The following is a 19933-nucleotide window of genomic DNA, read 5'->3' as shown; positions in this document are numbered from 1 at the left end:
AGCAGAAATGGCTAATTCTGAGTTCAATAAGCTACATAAACACGACACAGTGTATGTGCAGACCTATATCATCTCAGCACTCGTGAGGCGGAGGAAGGAAGAGCGCCAATTCAAGGCTAGCCTGGGCTACACTGGAGACTTTGTTTCAAGAGGAAAGCTACATCTCAAATGGTCTGCAAGTTTCCCAGGTACTTAAAATGAACTCAGAATCCAGACCGAGAGATACATACAGTCCTGGCACAGCTCCCAGATCCACTCTTTCGGAACTATCTGGTCTTGGACTCCACTAAATTCCTATTACAAACGTGTAAAAGTCAGGCTCAGGAAGTCTATAGTCCGAGACTGAACTCTGGCGAGGGAGCTGTATAAAGTGAGGATATGACTGCTGCAAGGTGTGATTGAGAGGGAGCTCAGGAGTCTCTCTCCTCACACGAAGTCACCTCTGAAGATCCAAAGCCCTCCGGATTTGGCGGTGGAGAAAATGGCCAGGCGAGAAAGTCCGTCCAGGAGGTCCGGGGCGGAGGCCCCACCTCCCGGATCAGGAAGCCTGGCCTCCCACCAGCATTGCTGCCCCGAGCTTCCCGCTGGCTTCCCATCCCACCCGGACCCACTGCTCTCCATCCCGCCACCTCGGCTTCCCCGAGCCCCCGCACGCTCGTGGGGGCCCGACTCCGCGCTCGTGGAACCAGCACTTTGGACAGGCAGGCAGCGACCCACGCGCGGCCGCTCGGGCGCCGGCTGATGGCGTCACTCGCGCTTCCGCCTGCGGCTGCGTTCTAATCAGAAGCCAGGAAGGAAGGAGGGAGGGCTGCAGGACTGTGTGTGGGGGAAGTAGCGAGGAGAAGACAAGCCATCCCGGCGCTCGATCGCTCGCTCGCCCGTGGCCCCTGCCTGCCGTCCCCGCTCACACGCCGTGCCCCCGGCGGAAGCCACACCAGGCGCCCTTCCTCGGCGGCTCCTTCGGGACGCCTGCTCGGCTTTCCCGGGTACGGCGTTCGCGCTCTGCCTTGCCCCCCCCCATCACCCTCCCGCCCTCCCGCTCGCTCGCTCGCTCGCTCTCTCCCTCCCTCCCTCCCTCCCATCGCCGAGCTCCCCGCCCTTAGTATCGCGAGACGAGGTGAGAGCTGGCGGAGCGGCGGCGGCGGCGGCAGTAGAGGTGACCGAGGCGGTGGCGGTGGCGGAGGCGGCCCGGAGCGCTGTGTCGGCCCCGGCGCGGCCGAAGTCGCGGTAGAGCGGAGCCCCCACGCCCCTCCCCCGTCCGCGCCCTCCCTCTTCCCGCGGGGATGGAGAAGGCGACGGTTCCGGCGGCGGCTGAGGGAGAAGGGAGCCCCCCGGCGGCGGCGGCAGTGGCGGCCCCCCCCGCGGCGGCGGCGGCGGAGGTCGGCGGCAGCGGCGGCGGCGGCGGCGGCGGGGCTCGCCCGGCCTCGTCTCCTCGTGGGATGGTGCGGGTCTGCGACCTGCTCCTCAAGAAGAAACCACTGCAGCAGCAGCACCACAAGGCCAAGCGGAACCGGACTTGCCGACCCCCCAGCAGCAGCGAGAGCAGCAGCGACAGCGACAACAGCGGCGGCGGCGGCGGAGGAGGCGGCGGCGGCACCAGCAGCAACAACAGCGAGGAAGAAGAGGACGACGACGACGAGGAAGAGGAGGTTTCTGAGGCAAGGGCCTGGTTTCACCTCGAGGAGGGAGGAGGGGGCCGAGAAGGGCCGAGGGTGGGAGGGGACTGGCGCTGGGACCGAGTCCTGTGGGTTTAGGTCTGTCTTGGGGACCAGGCTGTCGACTGCCCCCTTTCTTTGCTCGGCCTGAGTCGTGAGGTGCGGGGATGTGGGGGAGGGCGGCTGACACGTGGGGGTGGGAGGACCACAAAGTGCAGTGAGTTGGTGGAGCGCTTGCTACCCTAGGATGCTTCTTCACACGGTTAAGGGCGGAGGGACTGCCGAGATTCCCGGGTTGCACGTTGGAGCCGGAGGGTGGTCTCTCCGGGGCCAGGAAGGCCACCTCATTCCCGGGGCGGGGGCGGAGCTAAAGCGGGAGGGGTAAGATAATAGGTAGGAGAGCCTCTTGGGGAAAGGAACGACGGCGAGGTTGGTAGTTTTCTGTCAGGGTGAGGTGGAGGAGAGCAGCTCTGGAGGGGTGGTAAGGTTGTAATGGACTCGGAGCTAAGTATTTGTGTCTGGGAGAGACACGTGAGAAGCTGTACTTTTCCATACTGTTTTGCTGCAGGGCTTTTTTTTTTTAACTATCGTGGCTGCTGAAGTAGTCTTAACTTCCTGGATTTATGAAAGGTTTTGGATGAACCGATCTTAGACCCGTATGCATTTGCAAATGACTTAGTACATGACAATTCGGCTTGATGCTCTATGCATACGTAATACATCATCAGGTTCGCCCTTAGTAAGAAATAATTAAACCAGATCCCGCTTCCCCCCCTTTTCCTTTTCAAATACACGAGGAAGAAGGGACTGCTTTGCACCTGGGTTGGTTGTAGTGATTGGGATAGGGAGGCCTTATGATTTGTCCTAGTGATCTGGTTTCATAACTGTTTATAGTTTTTCCTGGGTGTACAGACAGGCGGCGTTGTAGCTTCTTGGTCCTCAAAGAAGGCCTTTTAACCCAAAAGCCTAGTGAACCATACTGATAGCCAACTAAGACTTAGCCGTCATTAACTCTAAAACTCACCCTCTTGTCAGTGCTATGCAGTGGAAGCTTTAAACATCTTAATGCAGAGGAAGAAGGAACTTAAGATAGTGAGGAAAGCAGCTGTCAAAGTTGATTAAAACTTAGTTCTAAGAGAGAAGACTAATTTACTTATTACTTATTTCCTTCCCCAGACATACCTGCGGAAGCCTCCTCTTGAGATAATTTTTTTTCTTATTACCATCCAGGCTCTGTTTAAATAGAGAAACACCTTGGAGAGGGAATGCTATTCACCTGTTAACAATAAGAGCAAAAATACTTTTTTTTTCACCTTAGACTAGATGAAGCTATGTAGGTAGACTTCTAAGAGTAGGAATATATACACCAAAACTTCTCCCTTCTGTTATTTCTATTTGGCCTATTGTGGTAGATTTGTACGGGTAGTTAGTTTAATTGGATGTTTTGGGATAGTATGTTGCCCAGGCTTCATTAGAAGCATTGGAGACAATAGAAGAAGAGAAAACAGAACTTTAATATTGAAATAGTGGTGAGAAAGATGTGCTGGAATCCTTTTCTGTTTAAATGCTTAGAACTAACCGGTTTATAAATCTCAGAAGTGGGGAGCATTTTCCCATACTTCAGCTCAGCCTTTTTGTTTAAAAAATAAGGACAGCAAGGCTTAAAGGAAACTGGCTGTGTCTGATAGTTGCAAAAGTGGGAATCTACAACGTTTTTAGAGACTTGGAACAGAACTTTGAAAGTGATTTATTTCCTTGTGTCTCCCTTCTGACCTATTTCAAAACCTGGTGCTGAATTTCAGGTTTAGCAGCTGTGAGCAAAATACCAGTATGAAGGTTTTTAAGTTTTTAATGTTAAGTTCTGGTTTGGAACAAGGTCATGTACTTCTTGTAATACTTAAGGGAATTTTCTGCTGGAAACTCTACATACCTAGGTAGTTTTGTCCACTGGAACATGCCCTAATCATTCCTTAAGTTGTAAATGGCTCAAAGCTTGTAGATATGTTAATTTATTTTTGATTTATTTTTAAAAATTTTATTTTATGTGCATTGGTGTTTTTCCATGAGTGTCAAGACTGTTGTGAGCTGCCATGTGGGTGCTAGGAATTGAACCCCGGGTCCTCTAGAAGAGCAGCCAGTCCATTTCCCCAGCCCCTAGATAAGTTAATTTTGTAGGATGGTGGATGGTTTTTTTTGTTGTTGTTTTTTAAATATGAAAATAAGTATTATATATATTAACTTTGACCAACTAAGATAGTGTTGTTATTGTGTTTTGTAATGCCATGGGCACAAGTAATATAAGCAATAAGCTTGTCTTTTGTTGAGTGAAATATGTGTAAGAAAGTTGTACCATTAAAAATGTATGCAGCACATGATGGATAGGCAAGACAAAAAGGAGTAGTTTTTTCTCTGCACTTGCCTCCATTCTTTGATCAAAGTGAAGAGGAAAACCTTAGGGTGCCATAAGTCAGATGGGTGAGTTGTGCAATGCTCGCTTTCCACTTTCATTGTCCAGACATGCCGTCAGAAGCCGCTATCAGAAGCTTAAATTACTTTTTTTTTCTTTTCTCCAAATTCATTGTTTTAGCCGACACAGTTTAAAAATGCAGGTGACATGATTCTTGAACTAATAACTTCAGTAAAAATTATCAGAAGATTAAAAGGGAATATGACAACTTTTGTAATGTTTAACTTGGAAACTTGATGGATATGAAGGATGATTTAATGTGACAAAATACATTGATGGTTTTGAAGAAATGTTAGCTGGGTATTGTCTGTCTCTTGAAAGAGGATAAGGAAAATGAATTTAAATAACAACTTTAAAGTACCTGGTTGCAACTCCTATGTATACATTAGAGTACATATCCCCAGAGTGTTTCAGAACAGGATGGTAATGTTCTGATGTTTGCGTAGCCTCAGCTGTACCTGGAAAGAACATACAAGACTGAAAGCTTGCTCTGTCTTGACACAGACCTTAGCTCTATGTTGAAAATATAATTTTCTAAGTTTTCAATGGACTACTGACTAGTAAGGAACAAACTATATTTCCCAACATTAAAAACCATGTTGTACTTCTTTTGAAGTTAGAGGACTAAATTAAATATTACAAGAAAAAGGTGAAATTGCAAGAGTTTATGCTTAATTTTAGAAATAGTATTGCATTGTGTTTAACACAGTTTTGGATATGAGTGAAAGGCAGTTTTTTTCTAAAGCAGAATTCAGAGGAGGAAATGTTAAAGATAGAACTTCTAAGTTCAAGAGTAGTGTTTTTGTTGAAGAGGGCCGCATAAAATATAAGTATGGCAGAAGTCCATGAGAATCCCATTTCTGTGTAGGGAAGGTGTGGTTTTTACTTTAAGAGTTGCACCTGATGGAGGAAGGTACAGTGGGGCCGAGTGAGTGAGTACTGACAGTACTGAAAGGCTTTAACTAGGCTAATAGACTTTTCAGCTACAAAAACAGGTAGAGTTGAGAAGGGAAAATATTCAAGTTAGACTCCTGAAACTAATTTCTTCTTTTTTTAATTAAAAAATGTTAGGTTCCTCTATTGTAAACACATGAAATCTCAGATTAGTCAAAAGAAACTTAGCTGCTGTTTCCCAGTTCTGTTTCGACTGATGCAGCATTATTTGTAAAATAGATCTTTGAAATATTATTGTCTTATCTTCTGTTTAAAGACTTGATTAAAAACAGAACAAAAAAAGGAATAGCATACAGACGTGTTCAGTTAGTACCAGTTGTAGGGAGAATCCAGATTTCATTTAGGAAACCATGAATAGAGTTCCCTCCTTTCTTGTACCCAGAGCCTGTGAATAGCTGATCTTTGGATTTTAACATCCTCTCTCTCTCTCTCTCTGTCTCTCTCTCTCTCTCTCTCTCCCCCCCTGTCCACCTCTCCCCTTCCTCTTCTCCCCTTCCCCTCCTCCTCCTTACCTCCCTCTCCCCTCTCCAGTTACTTAACCTGTCTAGCTCATAGACCCTAGTTTATAGGATTGTTAAGAAAGTGACAGGAGCCCAGCAGTGGGTGGTAGCAAACATCTTTAATCATCCCAGCACTCAGGAGGCAGAGGCAGGAGAATCTCTGAGTTCAAAGCCAGCCTGGTTCATAGAGCGAGTTCCAGGACAGTTAGGGACGCTACACAGAGAAACCCTGTCTCAAAAAACAACCAACAAAAAAAAGTTCATATTTCTCATTTTTCTTTTACCATAACCCAATGAAGTAGATATCACCATATTTATTTCATTATTCAAAAAATGATTTATTATTGTTTAATATTCCGAATTGACTAAGCAATGGTAAACAAAACTGTTTCAAGACATGTAAGTTATAAATGTACCAATGAATAAACAGAGGTTGACAAAATGTAAAAATGAGGTTAAATTATACACGTTTACATATAGTTAATTATAAATTCTGTTTAAGGAGTATGACTTTCAGAAGTATGAAAATGTGACAGGGACAGTGAGATGGCTCAGAGGATGAAGATGTTGTCAAGCCTGATAACTTGAGTTTGATCCCAGGAACTCACATGTTGGAAGGAGAAAACTGACTCCCTCAAGTAGTCCTTTGACCTCAGATATTAGTGCCCCCCCTTCCAATGTCTTTTTAAATGCTGGGACAGTTTTTTTTTATAGGCAGAGATTCTAGTTTAAAATAGATTTAAGTGACTTTGTGAGGTATATATATTTAATAAGTATCAGGACAGGATTTAACCTGGGTTTGTTTGATTCGAAACATGTCCATTTGTTCCTTTAGTGTCGATTATGCTAAAAGGAATATATTTCCTTTAAAATAGGGGTTGTTGACTTGGATTCTGGATAGAGTAAGTAGCCTGAAATTACAAGGTTTATTTACTTATTTATTTTAGTTTGGGTTTTGTTTTGTTTTTTTTTTTCTTCCACAGCCCATCACAGCTGTGCCCAACTTTTTATTAGATACTCAAAAGATCTGTGAGTCTAACATCCCTCTGTTTGGCTCTATCTTTTACAAACTGCCTCTGAGAAAGTTAGTGGTATCAGAGAAGGCCTGTTATGATAAGTAGCGCCTTTCTCTTTTCTTGTGAATCTTGACCTTGAATTGGTAGAGTGTAGGACTGTCAGGCCTGAAGGCAGAAGCCTGGCTTTGCTCTTTATGGCTTCAACTGTACAGTAGTGTGTATTGTATAAGTGTCATAATCTTAGACGTTAGATTTTCATGAAGCTACATTTCAAGCATGAATATTACATAAATAATCATTTTTGGCTACTTACTCTGGAAAATGTTTGGAATGTCACACCTTAAAGTAAAAGAGTTTATTTATAGGTATTTATATTGGGCCCATGCAAGATATTTTAATTGGATTATAATTCTTAGTTTAATTGCCCCAAGCTTTATTGTCATCAGAACTGTAAGAATGCCGCAGATAGGATTTTCTTTGGTTTTTAATAATTTACTAAAAGTAGTATTGTAGTTTCATAATTGTCAGCATTGACTAAAGGTTTTATGTTTTTGTTGGGTTTGCTTTTGAGAATTTCCTCTTTCATCCCTTACTTATTGTACTGATTTTTTCTTGGTTATTTTTGTTTGTTCTATTTATATTTATGGGTATTCTTTACATTGTCCCACGTATTCTCTTTATATTTTCACAAAATGAAAAGTATTTTGCTTAGTAAATTGTATTTTGTTTTATAACGCAGAAAACATTCCACACAAACACCATCTTTGACCCTATACGTAAAAGATTCTTGGTACTAAGTATTTTGTTTTCCAGAAGTAACTTGGTACTCCTTTTGGATGTAGGATTTCATTAATCGTGTTAATTTCTTTCCTAATCTTTCTGTAGCTGTTGACCAGTTTTGTTTCTTAAAGAGCTTCAACCTTTCCTTGTTTCTTTTTCTCCTGCTCTTGTGTTTACTAGCTGTCTTTAGTTGATCTTCTTGCTTCCCCATTCACCTCAGTGTTTTGAGTCTGATCTTAGGTGATTTTTTGCTAGTTACCTAAAGTTTACATCTCCAGTCTAAGCTTTTGTTCTTGACAGTTGAATTCAGACTTCTAGCCGTCCAACATTTGTATATACATTTCTTTCCTCACCTAATCTTTCCTTTAAGGAAATCAATTCAAAATCCCACCCAGCTCTACTACATACAGCTCAAAGTAGATGTCACCAGTTCAGTACTCTGCAAGCAAAAGAAGAAAAGTCTGTGTTGCCTAACCCATTGCACAGTGGAGAATAGGAGCAGGGTAACTGTATCAAAGTTCCTTTAGAGAAGAGAAGGAAGTCCACGGCAGTCAATTGGGCCGCATTAATAATGAGTCTTTTCGAGGTAGTGGCTGTGAGGGTTATATGCTGGCAACTGCATGTTCCTTAGTTTGACTCATTTTTCCCACCCCTTGGGAGGAATGTTTTTTGACTGTTGTCTATGTCCTTGACTTTGTTTTTTGGGTGACTTTTTCTTGACCATGTCTGAAATGTAGTAGGCTTTGGGGAATATGACAACCCTAGGATGGTGTATAGGTGGGTAGGGGAGGTGTCAAAGAACAACTCTTTCTCTTTCTATCACACGGGTCTTGGGGATGAAACTCGGATTGCCAGATGTGGCAGCAAGCATCTTTACCAGCTTAGCTGACTCCAGGACCCTGATCACAGCTTTTTATAGAGCGTTGATATAGTTTGGGGATAAAACTTGTTTCAGAAATTTGAGAGATTTCTATTTTTAAACCAGATCTATATGACATACCCATTATAGTGAAAGATCTGTCATGTTCGTTTTCTTGAAATGGGCTGATTCCTTAGTAGCTTCTGTGCTGTCTGACCTGCCCCCTTAGGTTTCCTGGCTGCGTGAGGACATTGGAAATAATTGTTTTGAATGATTATCAATCAGGGATTAATCATAAAAGCAGAATAGGTAGGAGACTTATATATGGTTGATAGCTACCTGGTTAGCTAGATAGCATTCCAAAATTTATTAATGGGAATTAACTATCTTGTAAGATGGTAAGAGCTGGCTAAGCAAGCTAGTCTGGGAGGTAGTTAGGGAGCAAAGTTTGTGGTCAAGCTGAAGCTCATGGCCAAGAGCTGGAGTTGTCCCCCCCCCCCCAAGAACTTAGGAAGGAATAGCCAGTGAAGAGAGAATAATCATGGATCACTTTTTCAGAGTTCCATTTTTGGTAGCAAGACCAAGATTTCTTTTAAGAGCTCATTCTAGTAGGTCATGCTCACTAAGAAAAATCACCCTCACTTACAGTTAATTGATTAGGAATTTACATCTTCAAAATCTTAAGTATTTGATTGAGGGAAGGTATTGTTTGCCTCAGACTTGGGTACTGCCCTCCTCTCTTAGAGTAGCCTAACTAGATTGTCTCATCAAAGGCTATCACAGGTAGGAAAGCCTTTGCTACTGTTTGGCAGGAAAAAAATATCCTTGAAGTTTCAGAATTACTATTGAGTAGTTCAGAGTGCCAAAGCAGCCTTTTCTAGCCTGAGAAGTACCAGATCATTGGGCCTCTTGTACTCTGGGGCTACTTCCTTTAGGCTTCTGTAGTGTTGCTTTAATAAGGCTATGTCTGCTTGTCCACTGTTTGTTGCTGTTGATACATAGCCAGCACCCTCCAATATGTTGAGTTTTTCTCTTTTTTTGGAGGGGGGGGCTGTGTACTTAATAGATATGTACTGTGCCCTCTGCTGTTGTAAGGCCATTGCTTACTATCTTGACATGTTTCCTAGTTGGTGAGGTTTTAGAAGTTTAGGTTAATGCCTTCTGATTTCTCTATTGAGGAACTAGATGAGTGATTTGTGCAAAAAGCCTCAGACACATGCTCCACAGAGGGTAGAAGTGTTTTGTTGTAGGTTTTTGTTTGTTTTTTTGTTTTTATGTTCTCCCTTTCTCTGATACTCCATGCATCGTCCTTTAAGCATCCACAGATCTAAGTTCTAGCTGTCTCACTACTGTATCACCCCTGAATTTGTGCTGCCTAATACTGTAGACTCTGTGGCTGCTGAGCCCTTGAAATATGCTTAGTGGTTTCTAAGAGTCTGAGTTTATGACTGTGTTTAATTTAAAGTTAATGTGTTTAAAGTAGTCAGGTGTGACCATTTGACTACCATATCAAGCAGTGTAGATACAAAACTGCCCCACTAGCACAGTACATTTTGATAGTTCTTCCTTGCAGTGTTGACTTGATCTGAAAAATAAATCTAATATAGCTTACTAACCAAAATGACGATGTCCCAGATGACCAGGACTAAATTTTGCATCTCAGGCTATGACTTTAGTGATAAAGTCTTTAAAAGAATAATGAAGGTTAAATTAGGTCCTATGGATAGGATAGGATAGGATAGGATAGGATAGGATCTACTCTAATTTGATTGGTTTCCTTATAAAAGCTATAGATACCAGATGTGCACACAGGAAGGTGATCATCTGCAAGCAAGGCAAGAGGTCTCATGAGAAACCAAGTCTACTGATAGCCTGTTCTTAGACTTCTAACTTTCAGATGTGAGAAGATGAATGCTGATTGAGCCACCCAATCTATGGTATTTTGTATGCTAGCCTTAGTGAATTAATGTGCATCCTATGAGAAATAGCAAACAGAAGTATGGTCACGATAGCCTCCTTTTATGAATTGACCAAGGAGTTGTAAATATTTCTTCTTGTTTATATCCTATTGGTCAGAACTTAGTTTCATAATTTAGTATTTAGTTCTTGCTATTTGGCTATATGTCCAGATGAAGCTTGTGGGCTTCATATTGGCTTTAGATTGCAAGAAGGGCTTTGTGGACTTCCTGGGGATAATTAATATCTATAAACTTATAGGATCATCTTGTGTTTTTAGTTAACAACACAAGAGAAAATGTCTCTACTGGTTTCCTGAAGTAATCGTGTTGTCCTGGCTTGGGTCTTGGTTTCATCTTTGAAAAAGATGCTTCATTCAGGACCTGCAATGCTTGCCATATAGAAGGTGAGCTAGGGGAGTTTAGACTCTCCTGAGTCTCATGGAATGGTTTCCATTGCTAAAATGACATGGTGGGGAAGTGGAAAGGGAAAGCATAGGACCTCCAAACTATTGTGCTTTTGTTGCTACCATCCTACCAGGCTGGCTGCTACCACACTTAGATTTCATAGTACCCTGCTAATTTGTTTCCCTCGTCCCTCCTTTTCCCTTCCCCATCTTTTCTTCCTATATCTCATTTGGTCCTCTTGTAACAAGTGGGCTAATCTTTCTGTAATGTGTGTCATTACTTGAATACTGTTCTTGGAATAAAATTGAAGCTCTTAATTTGGCTGCTTTCATTGTTGTAGTCTTATTTTCTGTCCCTTTTAGCTCTTCCTAATCTTTGTCATTCTGATCTAGAATAGAAGGTACTGTATTAGGGTGTTTTACAAATTGAGGTGTTCAATCCCCTGCCTCTTGACTTCTTTTTCTTTAAAACTTTTTTTTATTCTTTTATGCATATGGATGCCTGTGCACTGCTTGCTTGCTTGTGAAAGTCAGAAGAGGGTGTTGGATTCCCTGGAACTGGAGTTACAGGTAGTTGTGAGCTGCCATGTGGGTGCTGGGAATTGAATCTAGGTCTTTTAGAAGATTAGCCAGTGCCCTTAACCACTGAGCCATCTCTCCAGCCTCTCTTGATTTTACCTTTGAGGTTTCAAAGTAGATTCTTCAACTCTAGATTACTGAGGGAGACTTGCGCCGATTCATTTCCTGGTCTACCTTTCTATTTCTATCTCTAAATTGACTAGGATGAGAAACAGAAGCTCTATTTTGATCCTTCACTAAGCTGTAGCAGAAATTATTTTGTTAACACTTTTAAAAGGGATGTGTGGCTTTTGTTGTTGTTGTTTTGTTTTGTTTTGTTTTTGTTTTTTGAGACAGGGTTTCTTTGTGGCTTTGGAACCTCTCCTGGAACTAGCTCTTGTAGACCAGGCTGGCCTCGAACTCAAAGAAATCCACTGCCTCTGCCTGCCAAGTGCTGGGATTAAAGGCATGTGTCACCACTGCCGGGCTAAAAGGGATGTGTGTGTTTACTTGTTTATTATTCCCAAATATTGAACAGTCTTTTATTCCATTGTCCACGTCAGAATTAATCATCAGTTGAAGCTTGTAAAATTGGTGGGAGTTTTTGTGTGTGTGTGTGTGTGTGTGTGTGTGTGTGTGTGTGTGTGTGTGTGTGTGTGTGTGTGTATGTATGTGTATGTGTGTGTGTCTGTCTGTCTGTCTGTCTGTGCTGGTGACATGGACATGATTGTGGAGGTTCAGGATGTAGTCCTTGTTTGCTCTCCCCGTTGCATTAAAGCAGAGTCTGTTATTGTAGCTAGCTTCCCTGTTTCTGCCTCCTGTGTTGCAATTATCATGCCTGCCCAGCTTTAACATGGTGATGGGGGCCTAGGGTCTGTTCCTCATGCTTGCACAGCAAGTGCTTTCCCCACTGAGCCATCTCCTTATCCTCTAGAAATTGCTGCCCTTTTAAGTGAAAAGTCAATGTGTCTGGTCTCATGTGATGAAGTATAATACTCTAGGCTGCTTTAATTAATGTCTTCAGAAGATAGTTGTCACTGGTTTTGTTTGTCTGGAATTTGTATTCTAACCTGCCAGATATTCTCTAGAGTTGTGCTCTAGAATTATCTTTTGCAAATTGCCACAAATATTTTCATGACTGTTTTAATAGGATGTGCTTATGCCATGATGTTAGCACTGAATAGTTTAACCCATAAATGTAACATGCTTCTGTTTTTCAGTCTATTCACTTTTCTTTACTAAAGTTAGGTTATTTTGTAATGTCATGTGGTTTTTGTTTTTTAATACAAATTTATGTGCATAGCTGTTTTGACTGCATGTATGTCTGTGTAAGGATGTGGTATCCTCTGGAACTGGAGTTACAGGTAGGAGATGTCAGGTGTGTGTTGGGAATTGAACTCCAGTCATTTGGAAGTACACTAGTATCTTAACTGCTGAGCCAGCTCCACCTTATATTGCCCTAGCTGTCCTGGAACTTCACTGTGTAAACCAGACTGGCCTTGAGTTCTTCCTGCCTCTGCTTCCCCAGTGCTGAGATTAAAGGTGTGAACCACCAAGTCTGGCAAGTTACTGAGTTTACATAACAGCTTTGAAATTGTTGAAATGTGGATGGATACTATTGATTTTGATATTTTTGTCTTCTTCATGACAAATCTGTTGAATTTCTAAATAGTCATGTTGATTCCAGTATATTATTTTTGTCTTGTTTTCTATTGTTTTTTTGCCAATATTTTTTTATCTTTCTCTTACTGTGCCAGTTTTAAATATCTCCAAAATGTCTGCTGTCAGAGCTAATTGAGGCTATCCTATCCTCCCTTACTGTAATGGAACTGTGTCGCTATTAAGTATAATGCAAAAAATTTTTAGGGGTGTAGTATATATTTTCTGTTAGCTCATTTCATTTAAGTTTTTAACAGAAATAATAAAATTTAGCAATATTTCTTAGCAGAAATTTGCATTTGTGGGGCTTGTTTGTTGGTTGGTTTGAGATAGGGTTTGTACATATTGTTGAGGCTGCTTGAAATGCACAATCCTCTTGCCTGAACCTTCTTAGTGCTGGGAATAAAGGTGTGTCACCACACCCAGTTTGGCTGCATTTTGATGTGTATTAAAATGGTTTTTAAGCTCTCTACTCCCCTCCTCTGTTCATGTACAATGACCTAGCATTAAACTGTTTAGAATACTTGATGTTATTTACTATCTTAACACATTTTTGGATTTGATTTCACAAGCATTCTAACTTATGTTTTGTCTGTTGTCCATTTTACTTTAGATTTATAAATCTGCTAGGAAAAGCTACTTTCTTCCTTTACATCAGTCTTACAAAGATCTATCTATTACAGATTCCTTTTATATTTATGTTTTCTTTAAAATATTTTTACATAGGGCAGCTTGCCTGCATTTATATATATGTATCATGGGCTTGCCTTGTACCCATGGAGACGAGGCTTTGAATCCCCTGGAACTGGAATTATGGATGGTTGGGAGCCAGCATGTGGATTCTGGGAGCTGACACTCAATGCTCTTGAAATGAGTTTGATTACAATGCCTAGTAATTTTTGAAACTTAATTCACACCTCTCACAATAGCTAACTTTTTCTTAAATTATAAACAATGCTAAGGAAAGCCTTACTGGTTTTAAAGTGTCATGTTCAGATCATTGTTGTGTAACAGATCTCCAGAGTTTTTTCATCTTGCAAAGTTAAAAATGTACGTACATCCATTGAAGAACTCTACATTGCCCTTGCTGACCTTTTGTTTCTTAGGTATATTCTACTTATGTAGTTCAAATAAGTAGGATCATATGGTGACTATACTATTTCAGTTAAAGAATATTGTCAGGGTTTTTCTGTTGTTAAAAGTTTGACAAGAGTTTCTTTTTAAGATCAAATGATAGATCATTGCATGTATATATCACATTTTGTTTTGTTCATCAGTTGGTAGGCATTTGTGTTGCTTTTATCTCTTGGATGTTCTGTCTTTTTTACATTTGATTAATTTCATATTTAAGTAGGCTCGCGGAGGGAGAAGGGGACTTTTATATTTCCAAATTGTTAATGAATTGACTTAGGTGTTTCATATGCTATCCCGTCCCATTTTTTCAAGTGTTATCTTTCATGTTTGCACAGTAGAATATTACATCAAATTGTATTTCCTCAGTGTGTTCATCTTTATATGTACCCCATTTGTATATGCTGAAGACCCACGCACAGAATGTTTAGGGGCCATAGAAAAATGAGTATCATGTGTCTATAATTCCAGTGCTGAGGGTGTGGAGACTGGAGGGAGGGTCCCAGTCTAGCCGAACTCCTGATTATGTGAGAGAACTTGCCTCAAAAAACAAGGAGAAGCAATTGAGACATATGCATCAAGTTACATGTGGCCTGCATATTCATGCACACCCACACAAATGTGCACATGTACCCATGAACATGTCTGTACAAAGGAAAATTAGTTATGTAAGCTAATCAGTTTCATATGTTCTTTGAGAAGTAGGTAACGTCTGTGAGCCATTTACAGTCACCTGTTTTATGTATTTTTCATGAAATCTCTTGTTTATTTGCTTGGTTTATTGGTTCACTGTACGGGGAATTAAACCCATGACCTAGTGCATGTTAGTTATTCTTCACTGGGTTAAACAATATTTTTTTGTTTGTTTGTTTTGGGGGAAAGGGTCTTGATTGTTAGCGCAGACTGGTTTCATTGTCACAATTCTGCCTTAGCTTTCAGGATTGACTATAGGCAAGGTCTATCATGCATGGCTCATGGAGTGATCTTTAACTGCATTTTCTTCTTCCTGTGCAGGCCTGACTTCCTTCTTCCCCCTCTTTGTAGATTTCTAGCTAAATAAATAAATGAACTTTTATTAAGAAGAGTAGCAGCCGCTTGTAGTGTCCTTTTACATGGTCACCTAGATCGGTGGTTCTCAACCTTCATAATGCTACAAACCTTTTACAGTTCCTCGTGTTGTGGTGACCCCCCCAGCCATAAATTTATTTCATTGCTACTTCATAACTGTAGTTTAGCTACTATTATGAATCTTAGAGTAAACATCTGATATGCAGTATATCTGATATTCAGCTCCAAAGGGATCACATCCCATAGGTTGAGAACTATACTCCATATAATATTAGTGCAGGATAGACACACTGAATATTTTGTAGTTGTCTTCAACTCTCTTTCTGTTCTCTTTAAGTTTGTTTTGCAATCTTTATTTAAAGTATTTCAGATTTTTTCTACTCAAGTTAGCTATTTAGTCTAAACCCCCTGTGGATGCTAGGTAAGCACTCTTTGTAGCACTGAGCTAACATGTGTTTCATCCTGTTGAGGGAACAGGGCAACACCCTTCAAAGAAAATCTTCCAAAAGTTTCTACCAGGAACTATCATAAAATTGATAGTAGTGTTCAATTTTATCTTGTAGTAATCTTAAAGGGACATAATGATATCTTTGCTAAGTTACATAGTAAATATTGACTGAAAGCTTAAATAGTGGAGCAAGATACAGAATAATTGAAAATCTTATGAATCAAGTATGTTTTTAAACTTACTCTTTTGCCTTTTCCTATACATTTTAATATAGAGGGTTTACATGTGAAAAACTCTGGGTGTGTGTGTGTGTGTACATTTTTGTGGAGTGTATTTTCTCTATGTGGGTTCCTGGGATCAAACTTGGCTCATCAGGCTTGCATAGATAGCCTGCACCTTTACCTCTGCTGAGCATCTGGCTGGCCCTGTGGGTCTATTTTTTATTATTTATGCCAGCCCAAAACTTTGAAACCATACTAGCTCTCTGTTAGATGTCTTCTGCTAGACTGAAAGCCAGGTTACAAGCCCTGTTCTAGTCATATCTGTTAATCTAGCCATATATTATTTGGGGGAGAATTCCATTGGCTGCTTCATCCACAGTAAGTCAAATAATATTTAAGTTAGTGTTTGCCAAGTGCTAGGCAGTTTTGATTCCTTTATGTATACTCCATAATGGTAGGTCTTACCTCTCCATTTTATAGTTGAAAAAAAGTCAGGATGTGTGAGTAAATGGTGGAACCTGAATATGGACAGTATCCATTAATGTCCACATCCTTAACTTCTTTGCTCTCCTTTCTCCTTCCTATCCTCTTGTGGCCTTTTTAGTAATTGCTCAAAAAAATGGAATTTTGTATAAATTGTAGAGCCTAGCAAATTATTTCGTTTCTCATTTTGGTCTTTCCATCTATTAAGCATTTCTTCTTAGTCTGCTTTAGGTTTAAGATCTACTCCTTACCCTCAAAAGACTTGTTAATTTTGTTCTGTTCTATTCCGTCCTGTTGGTTCCCTAACTTCCATCATGTGACTGATCATAGGTTGAATTTATAGATTATGAAGATGATCAATGAATCATACTCTCTTTTCACTATTGCTAAACATATAAAAATCACACCCTGTGGATAACCTGGTATTGTAAGTTCTCAAACGTAAATTTGGGAAGAATGTCCATGCTGCCAGGTAAGAATGACATGTAAACTAAAGCTTTTAGGCCCTCAAACAAAAGAAACATTGTTAAACTTTTTAGTAGGGGCTGTGTCACAGATTGTACATGGAATGTTTGTGATGTATTACAGTTTCCATAAATACTATTGTTAGAATTGAAAGGTAAGGAATTTTAGAGAGCCTTGTGGAAAATGTGATTATTGTTAAGACATTTGCCATTTTAAATTACATTTATTTGTGTGTTTGCTGTGGCACACAGGTGGAGGTCAGGAACAACTTGCAGGGGCCGCTTCCCTCCTATCACTTGTGGGTTCTGGGGGTTGAACTCATGCTGTCAGGCTTGCTGTTTTATCCATTGAACCACATTGATTGCCAGCCCTTGACTATTTTTTTTAATTAGAACACTTACTTATTTCTCTTTTCAATTTTATTTAATGTCATTTTACATATTCTCAATAAAAATGTATGTATTAAGTTTAAGTGGCTATGATACCACAGGCTAAGAACATGCATGAGTTCTATGATAAGGAGTCCACAAAAATATTGTTTATTTGGTTTAGACAGGATTATATTCTGGATTTACTAGATCTTTAGAATTTAAATGGAATATATTTTTAATTTTCTTTAGAACTTTAAAACTTTAATAATTCATCATACTATTAATTTTCTGTGGCTAACAAATTAGTAAACTATATTCTTAGGACTTCTTTGCTATAGGCTTGGCAAATAAGTCTAGGGTTTTGGATAAAATGGTCAGGTATCAAAACAAAGATATAAAAATGATACTTCCTTTAAAATTTTGTTTATGTATGTATGTATTTATTTGTATACATAGCCAGCTCATGTGATTAGGCTTGGTAGTAAATAAGCCATCCCGCTGGCCTACACATGCAGTTTTCTTAACCTCGGACCTTTAACACATGGCTCTCATTTTGTGAACTCCTCCCTCTCACTTGTATTTGAGTCTGCCTCCACAGAACTCCTTTACAGTTCAGGGTCCCCTTTACCACTCAGCTTAGCTTTCTGTCTCCAGGAGTACCTGAATTTTCTTAGTAATGCTCTGTAAGTTGTAAATATGTCTTAGTATCAAGAAGTTCTTACCTACATTGGCCTAAACCTGGCTCTCTGTCCTTTATACAACAAGACCTAAATACAGAGTTGGTATCGCAGTGCTTTTTTCTTATACATGAGAATGCTGGTTTTTTTTTTTTCCCATGGAGCCCAGAACTTGCTTAAGAAAATTAGCAATGTGAAGGTTTGTATGTCTTAATGAAATAAGAATTTCCCTGACCTCAATACCATCACAAGTTATATATATATATATATATATTTTATGTGTATATGATTCTTTTGCTTGCATATGTATCTGTGTACCACTTGTGTTTCAGTGCCTTGTGGAGGTCAGAAGAGGATATTAGATCCCTTGGAGCTGGACTTATAGAAGGCCATGTGGGTTTAGGAAATTGAACCCAGGTCCTCTGCAGGAAGCCAGTGCTCTTAACCACTGAACCCCCCCCCACAGAAATTTTTATGAAGGTTTTAATGAAAGGATAGTAAGAAGAGCAGTCATAGTCTAGTATCTTTAAACCCCAGACATGTGAGTACTTTACAAATATTGTGCTCAACTTAAAGTTGCTTTTAATTTTGAAATAACCCATTGTCTTTGCATTTCTTTTCCTAGCACTATTTCTCCTGGAAAGGATATAGTTTGAAATCAAGCTAGTGCCTTATTTTAGAATCCTTCTTTATTATATCCTTATTGGGAGAAATTATTATTTAGTTTCAGTTTCTTTATATTTGAGCTAATGAACTTTTAAACAAGGTTTCTCTAAATCAGGGTTTAATTAATTAATTAATTAGTTTGTTTTTTGAGACTGTGTTTTTCTGTGTAATAGTCCTGACTATCCTGGAACTTGCTTTGTAGACCAGGTTGGTCTTGAACTCACTGAGATCTGCCTGCCTCTACTATGATTAAAGGTGTCTACCACCACTGCCTGCTAAATCAGGGTTTCTCAACTTTTCCTCTCAGGACCCCCTTTCCCTTGAAGAAGTTGGATGTATATATTTAGGTGTATAAAACCGGTATACTGCCCCTTTGGCATACATATGATTTTATCGTTTATTAAAGATGAAGACTAAGTTACATAATTGTCAGGTGGATCTGCTTATGTATTTTTACAAATGGGACTGAATCTTTGCTGAATATTTGATATGGCAGGACACAGATTTTCTACATTTTGTAGAAACTTTGATTTTATAGTCAAAGCTGCTTTGCATAAATAAAGAGCACAGAATGGCAAAAAATGTGTCTAAGGCCACCTCAGAAATCTTTGGAAGTTCTGTTCTAATCCAGAGTAAAAATAATTAATGTTTTTAATGACGCATGTGGGCAATTCATACAGTAATTTTAAAGATCACATATCATAATGTAGTATTATCTAAAAGACACTAATTCAATACATACTGAAGAACGATGGTAAGAAAATAGTGTCTGTTTTCCATATTTAAGTATGTTTTTATGAATTCAGAAAACTTGTAAGTACAGTAAAAACCCTTTAGTTCAAAACATTCAGTAGTCCTTCTAGGCATCTAATCATCGTTGGTTATAGTTTTATGTTGTATTCATAACCAAGGGCTGCGGTGAAGTTGTGTTAGGCAGCATGACTGAAGGCTGCCAGAAACACATTGGATTCATTCTGTATTTGTCTTTGAGACTTCTTGTTGTGCGTTTAGAGCTTAGTTCTTTTAAGACAGCATCTTACACACTTTGGCTGGCGTAGACCTGGCTGTCCTTAGACTGAGCAAAGGTCCACTGGACTGTCTCCCAAGTGGAGTATTAAAGCATCGTACCACAAGGCTTGTCTTTTTCTTGTTTTTGTTTGTTGGATTTTAGGAACTGTTCAGTGTTCAATTACATGACCTGTGGGGTTGTGACCCACAGATTAAAAAGCTGGGCTTTATTAAAGAATGAATATCTTTGCATAATTGATTTAATACATGGTTTTGTATGTTAGTTGCTAATTCATTTTCACCTTAATCCATGAAATTCTGGAATGAAGTTGGGATTGTTCTTTTTTAGTCTTTTTTAGTCAGAAACAATTCTCTTGCCCAATTTTAGATTGTGGTCAACTATTTCCTTACCTTGATAATTATGTGAATTAAATACAGAATTCCATTTAGGAGGGCTACCATAAAACCTTTGCAATGCTATAGTTGATCTATTTATTTGTGTGTGAGTGCACACCTGCCATGGTGTGCATGTAGATGTCAGGACAGCTTTAGAAGTTAAGTTCCAGGGATAGAACTCACGTCATG

General features: G+C 40.0%; 1 protein-coding gene across 4 annotated transcripts in view; it reads left to right on the top strand.

The window, feature by feature from the left end:
* Positions 1-1166: 1166 nt before the first annotated feature.
* Ankrd17 (ankyrin repeat domain 17) overlaps positions 1167-19933 on the top strand; it is a 134777-nt gene continuing 116010 nt past the window's right edge. For 2 of the 4 annotated variants that reach the window (XM_040747378.1, XM_040747377.1), the window contains exon 1: positions 1167-1658. In XM_040747378.1, the coding sequence (XP_040603312.1) occupies positions 1284-1658 (375 nt within the window). In that variant the 5' untranslated portion in view covers positions 1167-1283. The remainder of the gene's footprint in view (positions 1659-19933) is intronic. The other 2 variants (XM_040747381.1, XM_040747380.1) reach the window with 1 other exon arrangement.

Source organism: Mesocricetus auratus, unplaced genomic scaffold (assembly GCF_017639785.1).
Source record: "Mesocricetus auratus isolate SY011 unplaced genomic scaffold, BCM_Maur_2.0 Super-Scaffold_100006, whole genome shotgun sequence".
Taxonomy (NCBI): domain Eukaryota; kingdom Metazoa; phylum Chordata; class Mammalia; order Rodentia; family Cricetidae; genus Mesocricetus; species Mesocricetus auratus.
Note: the sequence above shows the minus strand (reverse complement) of the source record. Positions and strands in the feature narration are given on the sequence as shown.